At 49.6% G+C, this 21,049-nt stretch overlaps 2 protein-coding genes across 2 annotated transcripts; one reads left to right on the top strand and one right to left on the bottom strand.

The window, feature by feature from the left end:
- Positions 1-161: 161 nt before the first annotated feature.
- Positions 162-16,128, bottom strand: nt5c2b (5'-nucleotidase, cytosolic IIb). Its single transcript, XM_047043443.1, has 18 exons — positions 15,920-16,128; positions 14,065-14,188; positions 10,680-10,753; positions 6,223-6,340; positions 5,971-6,066; positions 5,578-5,669; positions 5,317-5,374; positions 4,430-4,523; positions 4,265-4,318; positions 3,989-4,072; positions 3,823-3,864; positions 3,584-3,691; positions 2,862-2,928; positions 2,520-2,690; positions 2,001-2,052; positions 1,371-1,431; positions 766-942; positions 162-575 (listed from the first exon to the last, which is right to left on the bottom strand). The coding sequence occupies exons 2-18, from the start codon at positions 14,163-14,165 to the stop codon at positions 348-350; spliced, it is 1,677 nt and encodes a 558-aa protein (XP_046899399.1). The 5' UTR covers positions 14,166-14,188; positions 15,920-16,128; the 3' UTR covers positions 162-347.
- Positions 16,129-17,306: 1,178 nt separating this feature from the next.
- Positions 17,307-19,825, top strand: inab (internexin neuronal intermediate filament protein, alpha b). Its single transcript, XM_047044305.1, has 3 exons — positions 17,307-18,353; positions 19,002-19,126; positions 19,433-19,825. The coding sequence occupies exons 1-3, from the start codon at positions 17,307-17,309 to the stop codon at positions 19,704-19,706; spliced, it is 1,446 nt and encodes a 481-aa protein (XP_046900261.1). The 3' UTR covers positions 19,707-19,825.
- Positions 19,826-21,049: the final 1,224 nt, after the last annotated feature.

Genomic DNA, 21,049 nt, shown 5'->3' with positions numbered 1-21,049 from the left:
AGAAGGGAAGTCACTCCCTTCGGTGAACAGGTTGGGGGAAGTGGTCTGGGGGCGGGAGGCAGGGGGTCTGGGGGCGGGAGGCAGGGGGTCTGGGGGCGGGAGGCAGGGGGTCTGGGGGCGGGAGGCAGGGTTAGGAGGCAGGGGTCTGGGGGCGAGAGGCAGGGTGTATGGGGGAGGGGGGTTTGGGGGCATGGGGGCAGGAAGTAAGGGGTATGGGGGCAGGGGGTGCGGGGGCAGGAGGCAGGGAGCACAGGGCGATACAAAAAAGGAAAGTAGCCTAGCCTGATCGTAGACTGTTTTTCCCCAAAAAAACACCACTTCCTCCTCCTCCTCTCTCCTCCCCCTCCTCACTCCTCCTCCTCCTCCTCGTCATCGTCCTCGTCGTGGCAGTGGGTGATCTCCTGGGGGGTCTGGGGGAACAGGTTGGGGGGCTTGATCTCGCTGATGGAGCGGGTCAGCTGGCTCCTCTTGCAGTCCAGCTCGATGCAGTCGGTGCAGTGGCGGTTGCGGGTTGCCAGGGGCGACTCGGCGTCGATGTCCACATGGGCGTGCTCCACCGTGGACTCATGGGGCATCTGGGGGGGGGGGGGGGCAGGAGAGAAGGGGGGGGGGGGGGGGGCAGGAGAGAAGGGGGAGGGGGGGGGGGGGGTTGGTATTGTCAGAAGTGCAAAACCTGGGGAGTGTACACGTGGTCGTTTCAGCTTCAGAACCCTAAGTGCCTCGGGGCCAGCACGCCGCAGGGCCGCGGGGCGTGCACTCACTCACCAGGACGTGCGAGGCCCTGAACAGGTAGCTGAAGGGGTAGTAGAGGAGGTTGATGAAGGAGGCGGCGTACAGGTCGGCGTAGCGCATCACCTGCGAGGCGAACAGCGTCTGTCTGGAGCCGCTGCGGAACAGGCTGCCCATCATGCCGTAGCACATGTCCATGTCATGGGTCACTTTCTAGAGGAGGAGGACGAAGGCATGGAGGGAAATGTAGAATAGGGTCAGCTGAGCACCATCAATATCTGATTATGTATCTGCGTTTTCCAACTTGAACTCATCAGCTCATATTCATATTTGAACAATTGTTGAGGGGAAAATGACCCGTTATGTCACACAGCAATGACGGTATCTTTTGTAAAACAACTTTTCTCCATGCATCTTTGAGTAAACCACTGTAGCATTATTAGGAATTTAACTTCTTTGGTATCTTCATTGGGCGGTTACATGACATGTTCTTATGACGCGAGAACGCACCCCCACCAGATGTTTAACAACTGGTCGTGGTAGCATGGGCTTGGGGACCAGGGAACGTGTGAGTGTGTTTGTGTGTATTACGGGCTGTTTTCTGTGGTTACCATGGAGACAGGTGTGAATAAAGCCTGTACCTTGACCCTTCTCTGGATAGCGCTGATGTCAGGTCTCTCATTGCTGCTGCTGTCCAGATGCCTGGAGAGAGAGAGAGGGGGAGAGGGAGAGAGAGGGGGGGAGAGGAGAGAGAGAGAGGGGGAGAGGGAGAGGGGAGAGAGAGAGGGGGAGAGGGAGAGACAAAACCACGAGGGGGAGTGAGAGAACATAAAAAAACGCAATAAAAACAGATAAACAAGATTAACTTAATCCCACTATATATCCGTCAGATGGAGAGAGAGGGGGGAAAGAGAGAGAGAGAGAGTGGAAAAAAGACAAGCGTCAGTCAGCATGACAAAGGAGAGATAGAGGCAGGGTTATAAATAGCTATCTGTGAACCCTGTTATCTGAAGGCCTCTCCGCTGGGGTTCACCCTTCAGACTTTGTTTCCTCTGGCAGAGGATCACACACGCGCACAGCTGCTGAGACAGAGAGAGACAGAGAGAGAGACACACACAGAGAGAGAGGGAGCGGGAGAGAGAGAGAGAGAGAGAGAGAGAGAGAGAGGGGGGGGGGGGGGGGGGAAAGAGGGAGGGCGAGAGAGCGAGGGAGAGCGAGAGAGCGAGAGAGAGCGAGAGGGAGAAAGAAAGAAAGCAAGTCTTTGTACTCACTTGTAGAGCTCTGCCAAGAAGATGTCCAGTCCCTGCAGTTCTTCGAACAGAGCTGTGGTGAAAGAGAACAGGAATCCAGTCAAATCTCTCCCTCTCTTTCTCTCCCTCTTTTGTCTGCCTTTCTGTCCGTCTGTGCCCGTCGCCCTCCCCTCCACCCCCTCGCTTCCGATCAATCACTTATGCTTTCTCTGTATCAGGGCCCTTTCTCTCCCTCCTTTGTTCCCTCTGTCACTCTAGACTCTTCACATCCCTCCTTCCCTCAACCTTCCCCCTCATTCACTCTCTCCTTGGCATCGGGTCACGAGCTGTTGAAAGCTTTACGAGCATTTTACAGCTACGCTGACTAATCATCATTCTATCTCTGTGTGTGTGCGTGTGCGTGTGTGTGTGCGCTCATAAGCGTTTACACATATGCCAGTATGTACGGCATCTTTATGTGGGTTGTGACGAGGTGTCAGATGGCACGTGTGCGTGTCCGGATGCATGTGTGTGTGTGTGTGTTGGTGTGTGTGGCCTCACAGCTCTTGTCGGTCCACACGTGCAGCTCCTGGGCCAGCTCGGGGATGACCAGGAAGGTCCTCCAGCCCTGGCGCTTCTTCGACTTCAGGATGTCCCCGAAGATGTGGTCCCCGATGTAGACGATGTCCTTGCCCTTGGCCCCCAGCAGGTCACACACGATGTCGGAGGAGCCTGGGGGGGGCGCACACACACGCACGTTATTTGGGACCCTCCCCCACCCCCCTCTCTTATTGACAGTGGGCGATCCACCTTTCCGTGTTCCTTCGTGGCGTATTGTAAAAGGCAGGAAGGGCCTAAGAGGACAGGAAGTGAGGGAGGGGTGGGGGGGCTGGTGTGTCTCACCTCCAGAGTAGACGATCCCATGCTGCAAGGGTCCTGTGTAGGTGCCGATCTTCAGACGCCCCGTGGTCTGCAACAAACACACACACACACACACACATTACATGTAGTCATTTAGCAGACGCTCTAATCCAGAGCGACTTACAGTAAGTACAGGGACATTCCCCCCCCCCGGAGGCAAGTAGGGTGAAGTGCCTCGCCCAAGGACACGACATCATTTGGCACGGCTGGGAATCGAACTGGCAACCTTCTTCTAACAGCCCGACTCCCTAACCGCTCAGCCATCTGACCCCCGTGTTGGCCAGTGTGTCAGGAGCCCTCTTCTAACCTCCTCAGTTCACCTCCGTACACATCATCTCCCCGGTTCATCTGTTTAGCCGTTCAACAGATCCCCAGCGTGCCCGTCTTGGAGCCCCTCAGCCTGTACGTGTCATCCAGGAGATCTCTGGGACCCGGGGGAGAAGTGGCGACTTGTGCTAAGTAGCTACGCACGCTAGCTGGAGGAGCGGCTCTTCACTTGTTGGCAGAGAGTGGAGCCCAGCTGTTCGGTGTCTCCCTCTCTCCCTCTCCCTCTCTCTCCCTCTCTCTCTCCCTCTTTCTCCTTCTCTCTCTTTCTCCCTCTCCATGCAAATGAACTGTCTGTGTTGGCCCAGCTGTGTTAGTCCCAGTAGGAAGGGATGTTTTTCTGTGTGTGTGTGTGTGTGTGTGTGTGTGTGGAGACTCACCGTATCGACCTGTCTCAGCACCGTGCCCTCTGCGAAGAAGAGAGGCTTCCTGGCGTCGACCAGGATCAGGTCGAAGTAGGACTGCCACGGCCGGTGGGCTGTGCCATGCTGGAACACACACACACACGCACGTCAATGCAGATGGTATACAGAGTCATGTGTCAGCGGGTTCCTTTGGGTAATATGTGCTGATTCAGAGCTGTGCCCTGACAGGTAGAACACTCCGGGTGTCGTGTTACCTTGGGGCCGTGAGGAAAGTCAAACAGGTAGGTCATGATTTTCTGTGGGAGAGAACAGGACAATATAGAGGAGCTGTTACCATGTAGCCCACACACTGCTGTGCTGTGCTAGTGTGTGTGTGTGTGTGTGTGTCATCATGTGCGTTGTGTCAGTGTGTGTACTCACGTCAGTGTATTTGTAGTCACTGTTGGTGGCCAGAAAGACCTTGGCGACCTCGTTCATTCGGCTCAGAAGGAGAGGCAGCTTCGCCTGCAGGACACACACACAAACACACACGGTAAGAATGCTGCACAACAGGGAACACCGGACTCTATTATAGTTACATGGACCAAACATGGACCTAGGGTGTGTGTGTGTGAGTTCTATGATGGTGGTAAAGGTGTGTGAGTGTGTGTGTGTGTGAGTTCTATGATGGTGGTATAGGTGTGTGTGTGTACTTACATCTCTCACAACAAACTTCTCCAGGTTCTCCACAGTCTTCACCTTCAGGGTTCCCTACACGATCAGAAAAAAAAGAGTAAAAAAAACACAAAAACAGAAAAGATGACAACAATGTGCATACCAGAACCCATCCCAACCACAGCCCCCCCGCGTCGATCAACACACCTTGAAGTGGACCCAGTCGACAGCGTCTCGGACGTCCTGGAACATGCTTTTGAAGGACATGAAGAGATCTCCATCCTTGAAACCGCTCTCACAGCTAAGGAGGGGGTGAAGGGGGGTGGGAGACATACACACACACACACAGCCCAGTGGGCAGGCTGTAGCTTTACACAGGCCAGGGCAATGGTTCACGACATGTTGTTCGTTTTTTTTTCTTTTTTTTGCGTTTTTTTTTTTGTTGGTTTTTGTTTGCTTTTAAATGGGATAGTCTTCCCTTGTTGGAGGTGTCCCAGCCAAACAGGAAAGCATTCTGCCCCTAAAAGACCAACAGGTGGTTTCAGAGAACAAGGAACATGCAACCATTCCAGATCACACACACAAATTAAACAGTTCCTCGCTAACGATATAGTCATTGGAGCCCTGGAAACTTGGCACAGTAACACTGAAGATAATTGATTATTGATGATATGACATCATAAAAAATATGTATATATATATATATATATATAATTATACAAAATAAAAAAATAAGTCATTACATAATTTTATGATCAAGTAATCAAAGATAGGCATCTTTAGCATTACTTAACATGCAGACCTAAGAACAATTAGTATACGGTGGTTGTTGAATGACTGATATCTGTTAAGGTGATTACAGTAAACCAGACAACACCCCTCTGCTTAATATGACAACACCCCGATTCCTATCTCATAAGAAACATTCTTATTGGCTAACAGAGTTGGACCCACCCATGCTGGAGGGCTTTGCTGCTGACTCATTGGCCGATAACGGTGTCTGACACCCTTGCCAGTGTTGCCATGCCCAGGTATGCGTTACGGCACTCAATCAAACATGACAACAGACCAGATTTCAAACTACGGGTCCTTACCTTGCATATCTGTCACAGTTTGAGAAGAAGTCCACCAGACAAGCGAAAAGGTAGGTTTCTGTCGAGAAAACGAACAAGGGATACTAATAAAATGATCTTTCATTGACTTTCAGGCCAAACCGGACCATCCAAGACATGTATGAACTCGTCGGCCAGGGTGGAGCACGTCAGTAGTGGAAGCGTATTGGACGCTTCCCAGGCGACGCAGGCGGCTAGCGAGCCAGATGAACTGGTTTGTGACAGCTGTGTAAGGACGGGCACCTGGCAGGTTGAACAGAGTGTTGAGGATGTAAAAGCGCTCGGTGTCGTCTCGCTGGATGAATTTGTTGGGGTACAGCTCCCGTATCTCAGGCCTGGGGGGGAGGGGAGAGGAGGGGGGAGGGAAAGGGAGGGGGGGAGGGGAGGGGGGAGAAATCACACAGCAATTCACTTTCAAACTATTACTAAAACTGAAATGACTCAATTGAAATCCTCCCACAGATCACATGATTCAGGGAAGGAGAACAGAGAACTAGTTTGGTGAGGAATGTGAACTGGTGTGATGAAGAGAGAGAGAGGTGTAGAGGAGAGAGAGAGAGAGAGGTGTAGAGGAGAGAGAGGTGTAGAGAAGAGAGAGAGAGGTGTAGAGGAGAGAGAGAGACAGAGAGTGCTCACCCTCGGAGGAAGTTAAACCCGTGGACACACACCAGGATGTTGCCGTAAGCGTCCACCTTCAACAGGTTCCCGTACATGGTATCAAACACAAGACCCCTGAACACATGGACGGCAAGCAAACATTACATTTTCTTTGCTAAGAAAATGGGCTAAAGAAAACCAGTCGTAAACAGTCAAGTACGAAACTCGGAGAGAAATGGATATGGTGTCGCCGCGGTGACGGGGCGAGGTCGTGCCCTGGGATTGGCTGACCTGGTGGGGAAGGAGGGGTCGTAGACGAAGCTGAGCAGCTCCTGGGGGTAACCGATGGAGACCAGGCGCTCCACGGTCAGCTCGAAGCCCAGCGACTCGTACTCCGGAGACTTGTACACTGAGGGAGGAAGAGGAGGAAGACTCTAGAGGCTTGTACACTAAGGGAGGAAGAGGAGGAAGACTCTGGGAGGAGGGACAGACTGGGCGTCGGACACGGACAGAACAGACCGGTGACGCGTTTCGGCATGACAAGCTAAGCGTTCTTCATGGGAGGTGCACGTAAAATACGTATACACACACACACACACACACACACAAACAAAAAACACACCCAAGGCATGACCCATCTCTCCCTCCATCCAAGGGCCGGAATGTTCTGTGAACTAATCCACAGAGATCTGTTTGGACTCAACTATCGACACCCCTTCTAATGATCTCAGTTGAGACCCAGTGAAATTTCAGAGACAAAGGCTCAAGGCCTGGCCCTGGTCCTGGTCCTGGTCCTGGCTTGGGTGGGACTGACCGTGGATTAAAATGATAGCTGACACTGAAAGGAGGACTTGTCATGTGTTATTAATACAAAATGGGGGGGGGGGGGGGGAGGTGTTAGTAGAATGTGTTTGTGTCCGAGTGTGAGGATGATGGACAGTGTCTCTATGAGTGTGTGTGTGTGTGTGTATTAGTTACTTGGTATTGAGTTCACGCGTGTTGCAACCCGACCACAGGAGGGGAAGAGTTGGCTGATGCCGTCAGTGAGGACAATGTGAGCTGGAACTGAGGCCAACCCTGGATAAATAGGCAAACATCTGTGGTCTAGTACCGAACCAGAGTGGAGCAGAGAGTGTGCGCGCGCCCCCATACTCAAGAGATCTTGTGTGTCTGTGTGCCTAGACGTGTGTGTGTGTATTTATCCGTGTTGGCACATTAAGAATGTGTGTGTGTGTACCTCCAAGCCTGTGTGTGTGTGTCTCTTTCTCAGGCTAGTCTCTGGTGATTGCATCCTCATGGTGGCCCTGATAGCTAGTGGAGGGGTCGGCACAGAGCCCAGAGTAGCTACAAGCCCTGGCCGCATTCCTCCATACAAATAACCTGCCCTCCTCCTCCTCTCTCTCCCCCCCATCCCTCCCTCCATTTCCCTAAGCTCTGCGCCGCTACAAAGAAACCTATTTTGAGAGTCCTTTCCTCTCCATCACCTTTCCCATCATCACTCTCAGTCTCCCTCTGTCTCCCTTCTCTCTCTCTCCCCCCCCCTCCCCTTCTCCCTCTCCCTCTCTCTGGTTAGCTGGGAGGTTTTCAGAACGCTGACCTTGGACTGCTTCCGCTCATCCTTTATACACACACACGCTCATGCACACACCTGGCAAGGCTTCCCAAAAGGTTAACTATATACGTGTCAGTCAGGCTCGCCTCAATGGTCAGCCAGGGGTGTTTGTCACGTGACACCCGGAGCGCACCGCCCCCGGCCGTCTAGCCCCACAGGCGTTACCGTTACGCTAAACGGGGGTAACGGGCTTGGCCAAAACCAGCGCTGTGAACAGCCGGCCCGTACAGTGTGGCATAATTTTTTTTTTAAACACTTAGCAATGCGCTGGAGGCTTTTTGAGAGAGAGCTTTTGAGTCAGCGGGCGAGCATGTTTGCATAGTAAGCAGCTGCTGATCGGACAAGCCGTTCTCATCGAGGCGCGGCCGTCGAAAATAAAATGTGTTTCCTGGCGGACGGGCGGGTTGGGGGGAGGAGGGGGGAGGAGAAAGTGACAGATACTGCGTTGAGGTGTGAAGACGGCTAAAGTGGCAGCTCACTGTCAACAGAGGCTTTTGGAAGCCCGCAGCTTGTGTGCACGGAGAGATGCTAGCTGACCGTTGCTTGGCAATGACCTTGCTGATGGTTTATTGGGTCCCAGCTCAGTCCAACCCCCCCCCCCCCCCCCCCCCTTCTGTACACGAACGCTCCTATTTCACCCACCCACACACACACACACCCACCCACACACACACACACGTCCAGAGGGTCAGCCACTCTAGACATAGGGATCTGTTACCTCCTCCTCTCCTGATGATCTCGTTGACAGATAATTACATACGCTCCTGAACTTATACGTGCAGCTCCGCGTCGCGTACAGGGGGAAACATGAACGTGTGTGTGTTGGTGTGTGTGTGTGTGTGTCGGTGGACCTTACCAAGCTTGGATTTACAGCCCCGGTCACTTAAGACCCAAATGTAAGAGTATCCCGGCTCTCCCCCCTACCCTCCTCAGCTCAGGGTAAACAACCCAACTCATCCTACTACGACGGCCATCTATTTTCTCTTGACTGGCTGCCCTACATACAGTACCTGTCAACCTGGCTGGCTGGCTGGCTGGCAAGCTGTCTCCTGGCTGCTTTTTATAGGTTTGTCCGACGCCTAGTCTATTCCAAGGATGTCACCTAGCCTAACGATCTCTATTAGCCAGGATCACCTTGTCATTTTCTTGATTATTAATTAGCCTAGCGTGCTCCATGCCAGGGGCTAAACCCTCACCTAAAAACAAACTTATAAATAACTGAAGCTGCTCTGAAAATGACACAATAAATGGGCCAACCCTCTTCCAAATACCAAGCGGGATAAACAAAGGATTTCACCCGCTAACTTAACTCCGAATCCGGGTTAAGGCGGGAGGCCTGCGCAGAGCAAGAGCATGTTGGAGCAGGTTGGACGACCCCGTTTCCACGGCTCCAGAACATAGACTGCAGATGTGGCGGGGTCACCGAGGGTATCTGGTTACCAGGGTGATTTGCAGTAGGGCGAGCAGGGGGGTGGGGTGGGGGAGACAGATTTGACAACGTCGGTCACGTAAAGACAGCTGTGGAGCTGTCAGCAGCTAGGTTGGAATGGAGTACGGCGACCTATGACCCGCACGGAATGCTAGGTGGCCTGCTTAGCATGTAGGTAGGTTACGACGGTCTGGTTACCATGGTAACTGGGGGTGGTTTTGGATGTGTGACGATAACACCTAAAAGTGCATTGTGATGTCATACAATGAATCAACCTATACGAACAGGGACCTTCATCTACGATTGTCCTGTTTGGTCAATCGGTCATGTGGCCCAGTCTTTGTATTAAACAGAGACCATGCAGGAGGTGCCATCAGGCGACAAACTAGACCTGGCCTATGACCTCACCGCCTGTAGAAGGTAAACAACTGGAGCAATCTTGGATAAAAAGTTCCAATGACAGACTCCCATGTCTTAATGACCGCGCTGACATGCCGTCCATGTCCGTTTTAACCGCATGAGGAACCCTGCCTCCTGTGGTGCGCGAGGTGCCAGGGATGTTATCTCCAGGCTTTGCAACCGGACTCGGTCACACCGAGCGAGACTTGATACCCCCTATCCGGTCCTGTAAACATTGTCCATTGGTTATGGTCGCCCATAAAGGGGAGCATGTCAACAGCTGACCCTCCATAAAATCTCTCTACCCCCGGGCTTGGAGCTACGGAGGGGGGAGGCAGGGAGACCAGGGGGAGGGATATCAGGGGGGGAGGGAGGCCAGGGGAGGAGCTTGGAGACCAGGTGGGAGGGAGACCAGAGGGGAGGCTTGGAGACCAGGGGCAGGGAGACCAGGGGGAGGTTCTGGAGGGTGGATGGGTGCAAGTGATCATCTCTTCTAACAGGATCCATCACCCCCAGCCATGGCAGGGGTGAGCAGTTTCCTTAAAAGTCAGGGAAAGGTCTGTATTTTTAGATGCGAGACCAATATACTTTGGTTGAGGCCACCACTATAATGTAGCTGACTCACTCAGGCATGTTAAGAATCTTCAAAGGGGGGGGGGATCAATTTTGGAATCTGGATGAACAAGGTGAGACACACCGAATCATTTGAACGGGGGGGGGGGGTCACCGAAACCAGACAATTGGTCAATGGAGGAACAAGGTATTCACCGACTTCCTTGCAGCCAATCCGAAGTAGCCTCGTAAAGTGTGGAGCTCACTGGTGGTACTATGTAGGTATGCCACTGTGGCGAGGAGCGAGTCATGGCTGAAGAACATTCTAGGTTCCTCACCCACGTGAGGTTGGCCAGTTTCAAAGGGGCGTTTCCGTTCTTTGTTGTCCCGTTCCGACGCCAGCGACGGTACCACGACTGCCCTCCCATTCTGAATGCCTCCAGGGGCAGGCAGGGAATGGCTGTTCATGTTGTTCCCCGAAGGACAACCTCACCTCCCCTGTCCTCTCCTCTCCTCACACGCACACAGACATCCAAACGCGGACAGACTTATCGAGTGACTTATCGTTCCGACAGGCGTGCTTTGTCAACACGCGAAAGAGAAAAATCAATATAGCTGACGAGTTGCTATGCCGACTGGGGGGGAGCTGACCGAGTCAACCTGTTTGGGAGCGACTGACACTGTGCTTGGGCGAGTGCTTCCGGAGAGGGTGGGGGGGTGATGGCTACGTGTGTGGGTGGGTAGACTTGCGCTTACCTGCTAATGTGTAATCCATATCGAAGCCGAAACACTTGATCTTCTCCATGGCCAAGCTTCTGTTGACGAACACTCTGCAGCAGGGCAGACAGAGGAGGGCAGTTAGAACAGGACTGGAAAGAGGAACGTCCCCACAGCTAAGATGTCGAAGGCTGAGTGTGAGGTGGATACACAACATCGTCCTGTTCCTCTTTACATTAATCGCCACGCTGGATCATCAATTCTAGGAAACAAGTGTACGAAGAAAATGTAATGACTTAACGGTGATGTTTCACTCAGGAGCTACATAGCTCCTGGGAAGGAGAGTGTGGTTATTGTTCACAGTTGAACATGTTAAAGCTAGACTGGCAGGCAGGCAGGTGAGCTCCCCTTCAGGGAGCCTTCGCAGCACTGAGGCAGTAAGAGCTGAGCCTGGCATCGCTAACGTCCTCTGAGCCAGCTCAACTGTCAGTGGTGGTAAATCAGAAGGAGGGGGGGCCGTGTCAGGAGTGGTCTGCATTGTTTACATTGCCTGCCTAACTCCAGGCTAGCTAGCTAGCCTCCGCCACCACCCCCCCTTCCTCTCCCCACCACTGCAAGGCCCGGCTGTAGCGGGTTGGCTTAGCTTTGTCGCTAATACTAGCTAGAATAACTCTCTGCTCATCTACATTGTAGCCTGGCTCACATAAGACCTGGCTATGGGAACAACCGCTTATGTCAATAACTCTGCCATTAACAAATGATGTCAACCGAAATGTGATCATCTCGAAAAAAGTATGTAGATGTTTCCAGACACACATCTACGGGGTACTCAAATCTTTTCAGAATTTCGGATTCGGAAATATTTGGATATTTCGGGAAAATATCATGGATTTTCAAGGCTGTAGCCTCAGCTTGGACTCAAAACGGACTCATTAGAAAGTATCCCAGCTTAGTCCGTTCCCACACACCAAAAGTCCCAATAATACAAAATATCACAAAACACTTTCTTTTTTTTTTTTTTTCTTTTTTTACGGTTACAAACACAGTCTTACCTGGCAGCAGAGCCATAGTGAACCAGTTGCCATTTAGATCCAGACCCACCCGAAGACTGGCGATGCATTCTGAACGCGATGAAACGTGCGATTGACCCCCTGTTGGCCTGCCCAGCCCCCGGTAAACAGACAACAACTAGAGCCCAAACACAAAGACCCTTCTCTCTTCTCTTCCTAACCATTCACAGGGTTCATTTTCCCCTGACTTGTTGCAAAAAACGATTGTGGCCTTTCCGTGTCATTCTCTGTTGTCGCCTGGTTGTTGTTGAGGGTGGGGTGGGGGGGTCGGGGGTTATTTTTAACTTTGTTTGTTTGTTTGTTTGCTAGCCCTCAAAGACATCCAGAACAATCACAAGTCAGGTGGAAGCAGGTTGCTAGCCTCTCTTAGGGGAGGGGGCGTATTCAATGAAGGAAAAGCCCCACGCGAGGCCTTTGGCTTGAGAATCCTTCATACCAATACAGGATGTTTAAGTTAAGGGTAGACCAGAGTATTGTTCTGTGGTAACGGGAAACAATGCATAGTCTTTCAGTAGGAGGGAATTACAATCTCTCTAAATAAGAGTCCGAGTCAGTGTACTTTTCATGTCCATGCTATAATCATAACCTTTTCCTACAGAAAATAAACGATGTAAAACGCGCCTTAATGAGTCAATACCACAGCTATATCTTTATATCTTTCGTTTTAGGCTTACTATCAGCTGAATGATATGAATGATGAGCCAGCGTTTGGTTTCTCTGTATTGAGAATCAAAGTACAAAAGGTCTTGAAGTTCATGGGGCCTTTATGTGAACTACTCTGAAACCGGTCCATATTCAGGTAAATAGTGGACAACTGGCTACAAAGGTCGCACAAGTGGTGGCATGCCTATACCTGCTGATCTGTTATTGACAAAGTGTGTGTGTGTGTGTGGGGGGGGGGGGGGGTGTACAGGTAGAGGGAATCCTAGAGTCCTCCCCAACTTGGAACTTTTGCTGACATGGGGCTTTAAAACAGCCAAGTGAGCAAGCCAACAGAGAAGCCTTCTGTCAGTCCGCCCACCACAGTGTGACAATCTGGACAGATTTGTCTTTCAAAAGCCTCTTATCTTACGGGTGGAGGAGCCACACCCCACCACCACCACCCTCCAGCTGATGACGTTTATCTGAATCAACCACAACTTGCCGGGGTTTCATTGTGTGATCAATGGCTTTTCACCGACTGAAGCTCTATCTATTAATAAGACATTGTTCTTCCTCTAAAAGATAAATAATTGAAGCAAGATTTAGCCTAAATTCTTTCAACGGCAGTGATTAGGTTAAAGGAGAAAAATCCAGCACTGCTTCACAAGGAGATAGTGCGTTTGTTTGTGTGTGTGTTGATCGTTTGACAGAGTAGGGACAAAGATACAATTAATTTGACAGCTTTAGAGTTGCTGTGACTATATTATGCAGCCCCACCTCCAGCCAAGACACACACACACTTTTAGTACGGGTTAGACATTGCGCAACAAGCCTGCATTTATCACCCTCAAATGGACTTCATTCCCTCCTCTGGCCCAACACTTAGTGAGGCTGGCCACGGGGCTTGTCCTATCATTAGATAAACGCACCACAGTCCATCTATTTTAGTGGTCCCTCTTTTTCCCAATTACTAAAAGTAAATTACTTAAAAAGTAATTTTCTGCCAAAACACCGTAACCTATTTTATGAGTTGATGATGGCTTTTTTTTATGTCAATCAATTAGATGATTTATTTATCGAATTTGGACAAGGAGGGGGCAATAGTTTGTGTCACGCTCAATAGGATGTTGGTGCAACGGTTGTGGCTTTCAAGGGCCCCTCAGGCAGGAAGTGCGAGTTAAAATCCCCAGAGACCGGAATGTGTGTCAACTGAATTAATGCACACAGAATCCTTATGGGTTTTTAGAAAATACATTAATCTAGAACTAAGCTATACAGACCCTTTTAGTGACCTAACAAAATCCACCACTAAGTAATGAATAGTTGAACTGTTTTGCTTTGTCATTGATAAAAAAAATGAGTTGGTTGGACAAAGAACCACAAACACTTGCAAGGGACAGTAGCACAGTCGGGGACTTCACTATTGGAGCAATCCTGTGGGCTTAGGGTTGGCTAACGGTTACTGAAGCACTCATGTCAACATTCACTCATGTCACGCGGTTCTGCTGTGGGCCAGTTGACACGGACAGAGCTCACAGCCCTCTGTAGAGCCTGCTAGTATGAATTTATCCTATCGAGTATCTGTGATAGCCTAGCTAGCCCAGCATTCAGCTTCTGGGGCTGTTGAGTGATGAAGCCCCGCTAGCTAGCATGGCTAGTGGGGCTAGCATGGCTAGCATGGCTAGTGGGGCTAATGCTAACGCAGCACATACCTATGATAGGCCTCTCTCCTGTACTTCTTCATGGCCAGGCCATCCATGTTGGCCGGGAGGTCTGCATAGTTCTGCAGTCTGTCACTCCAGGAAGTGGTCATCTTCAATTCCTTTCAAAGGCTGTCTAGAAAGGAGCAGAGAGGGACAGAGGGACATGATGGCAGGGTCTGCCTTCACAGTATTCCACAGTAAGGGGTCAGATGGCTGAGCGGTTAGGGAGTCGGGATATAAATCAGAAGGTTGTTGGTTCGGTTCTCGGCCGTGCCAAATGACGTTGTGTCCTTGGGCCAGGCACTTCACCCTACTTGCCTCGGGGAGAATGTCCCTGTACTTACTGTAAGTCGCTCTGGATAAGAGCGTCTGCTAAATGTATTCCACAAGGTTCCACCAGATGTTGCGAGGCTCTTCAGAACACGTTAGGTTTCATAAGTTCTTGAAACGTGATTGTTTATTGTCATGCAGAAAATGACAGAGAAATCAGAACGGGTTTAACTGTATTTTTTCTGAACCCGGGGTGTGTTTGTTCGGTAAACAAAAGAACGACTGAGCCCTACAATCTTGCTTCATCCCTCATTACTCCTTGTTTTAAAGCCTGGGCTCGCTTCATCACTGGAGCTGCACATCACATCAACCGACACACATCCATTCACAGTGTTTCTGTGCGTGACTAAGTAACGACGGATAAAACTGGATGAATGAAGCCTGATGGATGTAATCATCTTGGGATGGCTTAATGAATAGCCTGACGTTGGGCAACTCACAAGAAATTCAAAGGCCGCTCTCAGTGTTGAGATGTTTATGATAAAGCCATAGGAGTTTAAGGCGTGGATAAATACAGACACAACAAATTGGATCAAACTTAGCTGCTGATGAATCTGATGATTTGAAAGGACTCAAAAAAAATTATCCTCCGTATTTAAAGGACAGACACATCTTATCTTATTGTGTAGCGTGTAGGTTAGATTAAACAAAAAAGGCCTTCAGATGCTTGGGAGAAAATGTCATGATGGAAATTTTCTTTTTATAAATAAACGTATTTTTATCTGTTTCTTGGAAATGTGGGCTATTTCATGGCTGATGGTTTTTCAAATGCAGTGTCTTTTGGGGGCAGGGGAAAATGCTGATGTCAGCTTTCACAGTATAATAACTCCTACAGGCTGGCACACACAAACAGGCTGGAGCTTTGAGGGGTGAGAGAGAGTAACTTCTCTCGACAAATCAACACCGTAAAATTAAGTGCTTCAAACCGAAACAAAGTGACATCACGTTACGCAGTCGTCAACTAAACTGGCCTTCAACTGGTTCAGTTAAGCACTGATGGTGATTTGGTCCCACTGGTTCTAGGGGCCGTTCTGGACCTCGACACCAGCTAAACATTAATAGCATTTGAACGATTGGCACTCCAGTCCTGCTTATGTTAATACCGGCAGAGACAGTTCGTTGAGTTTCCAGACAACAATAGCGTGCAGAACAGCTGATTACCACCAGGGCAGTCTGTCAAATCACCTTTCAAATCTTTTGATCTGGCTGCAAGAGCTAGGCCCCGCTGATGCTGCTGTTGTTAGCTAGTCCACCTCAGCCTCCGTTTGCCCCTGCAGGGGAACCAGGTATCTAGAACTATATATACAGTATCAGTACCAGTAGTCTGCTGTACGAGAACGGCTAGCTAGCTAGCTCTAGCTCGTGTAGCTTGCTGTAATTGCTAACATTTGACACGATTTTTCGCGACTTGTTAAGGTAGTAGTCAAAGTCAATCTCTGGCCGTCCCTTTGTTGAAAGAAAAACAAGGACTTGTACGATACAGACAGCTTCAGGAACAAAAGCGGATTTAGTGGACATATTTCTGGATACTCACCTCTCTGTTCAACGATAAAGCAACAACTGCACCGTCAGATAATCTGGACATGCGCTGCATGCACGATCAAAATAATATCAAAATGTGGAAAACGAAAAAAGATGTGGCCTCTCAAAACAAGTAGCACTGTGATGCCTGTACTCTTCAGTTAAAACTCTTTCGCAGTTCTTGCTTCAAGTCGAGCTCCTCTGCTGGTAGTAGTTGTTATAAGATAGTGGGCGGTGTTTTGCTTCATCTTGTATTGGTAAAAAGGGGAGGGACGATATGTGTCATACATAGGCCAATGATATGATTTCTTATGAGGGCTACAACGTTCATGTCATCAAAGGCAATGGATAAGTGAATGAACTCATAAATGAATGTCCGGCTAACAATTCCACAACAGCACAAGTCCATCATGAACACAAAGTAGCTATGATAACTTGAGTTGAGTCTTAATCCCTAAATAAATCCCTAAATTAAGTAGCATTTGTATGCTGTTTTAAATGATATTTTCAGAGGAGCCATCCAATTCATGACTTAATCTAAAGACCTGATGTCCATTTGTTTTTACATGTATTCAATACAATCAGTATTGCACAGCAGACCTGACCAGTTCTTGCAGTATTTTTCAGCCAACAGATGGCGGTAGTACACTACATTTGAGTGTTATATATAGTCTCTAACAGTCTGTCATTTGTGAAGAACACTATCAAAAGTCTATGATAAACTTAACATAATCTCAGCTGTATCAAACTGTAATGAACGCAAATAGATGACGTACATGTAGTGCATTTATAATATTACAGGCCATTGGAAACAACCTTCAGGTTTGTTTAGTCTTTTTATTAGGCATGGTTGTCTTATGAAATGAGACAAAATGCTTAATGTACAACTAGAATGTTCAAAAAAACTAAGGACAATGACAAGGCTTCTCATTTAACCTACAACTTTAGAGCAGACCGGCGACATTTGTGAAAAACGGTGCAATCATGCTGTCCATTTCCAAAATCAGACAAATCAGACACAACTGTTTATAGCCAAATGAAATTCGACACTTTTAGTGGACATGTCTTTGCAGAGGTGTGTGGCTGTAGGCGATACAATCTCTTTTGCTGACATCAGCACTGCGCCAAAACGGACAGTTCCATCCATGGAGTTCAGCACCCACAAAAAGATATAGGGGTCGGTGGTGGGTGTGTCAGCAGCTTGTTTAAACTGTTTTAAATGGCGAGTTAACAGTGAAATATTACATGTATTATTTTAAACGTTAGGTCTCATAACCTGACGCATCTGCGGCGAGTCAGGATGGAAGTTACCATCAGCTTACGTTAATTATTGATTGGGACGGTCCCACTATAAAAAGAGGTCGCACCCGCCGCTCTGCTCCCTCTCTTTACTTGCCAAGATGAGCTACTACGGATCTGACGTGAATTCCGCCTCTTCCTACCGGAAGATTTTCGGGGAGTCTCCCCGCTACTCAGCTTCCCCATCTCGGATGACTAATGCTTCACGCAGTGGTTACAGGTCCAGCTCCCAATCCAGGAGCAATGTCCCCTCACTGGGCTCCTACAAGAGGTCCGGCCGCTCCTATTCAGCTATGCCTATGTCTATGGAAAACTTTGATCTCACCCAAAGCAGCGCAATGAACAATGAGTTCAAGATCATCCGTACCAATGAGAAAGAGCAAATGCAGGGTCTCAATGACCGCTTCGCGATGTTTATCGATAAGGTGCGCAACCTGGAGCAGCAGAACAAGGTCCTGGAGACCGAGCTTGTCACCCTGCGCGGGCGGCAGAACGAGCCCTCCCGTCTGGCCGACCTGTACCAGCAAGAGATCCGCGAGCTGCGCTCCCAGCTGGAGGAAGTCAACGGGGAGAAGTCCCAGATAATGATCGAGCGCGACAACATCGAGGAGGACCTCCTGAAACTCAGGGCCAAGTACGAGGATGAGTACCGCGCCCGGGAAGAGGCAGAGCAGAACCTCAAGGCGTTCAAGAAGGACGTGGACGATGCAACCATGGTGCGTCTGGACCTGGAGAAGAAAGTGGAGTCGCTCTTGGACGAGATCAACTTCTTGAGGAAGGTGCATGAGGAGGAGGTGACCGAGCTGATGAACATGATCCAGGCTTCCCAGGTGTCGGTTGAGATGGAGGTGGCCAAGCCTGACCTCACCTCAGCCCTCAAGGAGATCCGCGGCCAGTACGAGTCCATGGCGTCCAAGAACCTGCAGTCCGCTGAGGAGTGGTACAAGTCCAAGTTTGTCGACCTGAACGAGCAGGCCACTCGCAGCAACGAGGCGATGCGCACGAGCAGGGAGGAGATCAACGAGTTCAGGAGGCAGCTGCAGTCCAAGACCATCGAGATCGAGAGTCTGAGGGGAACCAACGAGTCTCTGGAAAGGCAGCTCCAGGAGATGGAAGACAGGCACAATAATGAGATTGGCAACTACCAGGTCAAAAACGTTTTTTAACTTTCAACTGTGTAGTGTAAAACGTTAAGAATAATTTATAAAGTTCACCTTTATTAAGTTAGGTAAATGAAGCACATGCATTCAGTTTATTAAGTCAAATTAAAATTGGACTCATCACCTAGGTTGTTCGATGCGTGTGGTACAGCTTAATGATTACGCAATACATTTTGTTAGGTTTGCATTTGATGCATTTGTGTGGTTGTCTGGTCTCCATTCTCTGTCCATAGTGTTTACAGTAATACCCGGTGATTCGTTAACGTTGTGTGACCTGGGTCTGTTGTTACTGGTTAGGCTACCGTATGTCAAGTTTATTATGAAATAAGATTTCATGATAAGATTTGTAAAGAAAATAAAAATCTAGTCAGTCTCACAATGAAAAGCTTCAAGCTATGTGACCGAGAACGATCTTTCGCTGTCCAAGGTTCTGAAATTATTTATCACTCAGGTCATTTGCTCACTAAGAGCCGCTCGTGTAACTTATTGTTGTTGAGCTCCTTCACATGTTGTTTATCAGTAGCACATTTTAAGCGAATACGTAACACAAATGAAGAAAGAAAACACATTTGCGAAGTGAATTCGTCGTTCAGGACGTTGCGCAACCCTCACAAAACTCCATTCTTGTGGATCTAGGATTCCATGGCCCAGCTGGAGAACGATCTGAGGACCACTAAGGGTGAGATGTCTCGTCACCTGAGGGAATACCAGGACTTGCTGAATGTCAAGATGGCGCTGGACATTGAAATAGCTGCTTACAGGTACAGGGCTAACTGTAACACCTAAACTATTGCAGATTTATGACTCGCATCTAGGAGGCAAACAATTTGGCTATTAAACATACTTGAAAATCTTACACTTTCCCTTCCGCCTCCCATCTCCCTCCCCCTGATTCGACAACACTCATGCTCTCTGCCCCCCCCCCCTCTCTCTCTCTCTCTCTCTCTCTCTCTCTGTCTCTCTCTCTCTGTCTCTCTCTCTCACACTCTCTCTCTTTCTCTCTCTCTCTCTCTCTCTCTCTCTCTCTCTCTCTCTCTCTCTCTCTCTCTCTCTCTCTCTCCCTCCAGGAAACTTCTGGAAGGGGAGGAGACCCGCATTAGCACAGGCATCACCTACCCCAGCCCTGGCGGCGGCAGCCAGAACTACAACTACCAGGCCCGCATGTACACCTCTTCCTCCGGGGGCTCCAAGGCCTCCAAGAAGGAAGGCAAGGACGAGGAGCAGCAGAGCAAGTCCGGCAAGATCTCCTCCTCCCAGCGGGAGATGTACGAGGAGACGGTGGTCACCTCCAAGAAGACGGAGAAGCAGCCGGAATCCGGCGACAGCAGCCCCAAAAACTAAAACGCCCCTAAGAAAAACCTCCCCCCTCTTCTCTCCGTCCCTTGCCCAATTCCAAAACCATCGCTAGACCCCACACTCGAGGAGTTAGAGGGGATGAGAGGATGCGGGTGAAGGGGGGGGGGGGGGAAGCGTTGTATGAGATCTACACCGGCATCCGATCGGTCGGGTGTGCTTTTCACCATAGTCGCGTCCTATTTGTCTCAGATCCCGACAAGAGTGTGGAGTCTCGGGGTCGGTTTGGAATCGGGGAGCCCCACCCTCCCCACCTTCCCCTCTTCCCTCCCATAGGGGTGCTCTCAGAGAGGAATCCAGTAACTCTGACTCTACTATAACCATTCACTATCCGTCCACAGTACTCTTACTCTCTCTCTTTCCACACTCTATCACTCACTTTACAGTATAGACGACAGCCTTCACATCTCCGGTAATCGTTACGCAGGTACATACGGTGCGACTGTCGCCGGTTCCGAACGCTCCGTGCTTGCGTTGATTTCGCGTACCCCGTAGTGCACTGCCGAGCCAGACGGTCTTTTTTTCCAACACATTCCAAGAGGGGCGTGTGTGTGTGTGCAAGTGTGTCATTGAGCACGTCTAAAGGAATCAAGATCATTTGAAAGGTGCCGGCTCGTAACTATCCTTTCCACATTTCAACACCTACCAGGTGGCAATATAGCACTTTTATTGAGACGAGAGTTATGGAGTAGTTCAAGTGCGTTCTTGAAGGAGCACATCAAATTATTTAAAGCCAGTATATCAAACCAAGCTTTACTGTTGAGTCATTTTGCTGTAATCCTTTATAATCCCTACATCTCTTGTAGCAACTGGGAGACTTTGAACACAATCTCATAGTATATCTCAAGGCTTGTCCTCACATCTGTCATATCTGTCACAATCAATCGGTCTCACCATCCTGGTCATCTCAATACCGCATGACAGCAGTGTGCAGCTGGGTGACCCGTCGTTCCCACGGAGACCACTCTAGACCACAACACAAAGCAGGTCGTTCCTCTCCAGGGTTACTCTTGACTGCGTTTAGTCGACCCATTAAGACAAACTTGAAGCGAGCAAGAAAGACAAAACCTAGTAATAACCCCGAGTAATTTGCATGGTGTATGTATAGCTCTTGCTTGCATGGAGACTGACTGTATTTGGGCCATCGTCCATTCAACATGATGGTTCAGTGTGAATCGAATAGGAGTCGAAAGTCCCTCCCCATTCGCCCATGCTTAACGTCTTCGTGTTCTCTAACCCCCTCATGACATTGTATGTGCTTGTCAGCCAGTAGGCTAGACCTGAGACTGACTCTATAGCTTGGAGTGTGACCTAGCGAATCCTTTTTGACG

Source organism: Hypomesus transpacificus, chromosome 21, assembly GCF_021917145.1.
Source record: "Hypomesus transpacificus isolate Combined female chromosome 21, fHypTra1, whole genome shotgun sequence".
NCBI classification, from domain to species: Eukaryota; Metazoa; Chordata; class Actinopteri; order Osmeriformes; family Osmeridae; genus Hypomesus; species Hypomesus transpacificus.
This window is presented reverse-complemented; position numbering and strand designations above follow the sequence as displayed.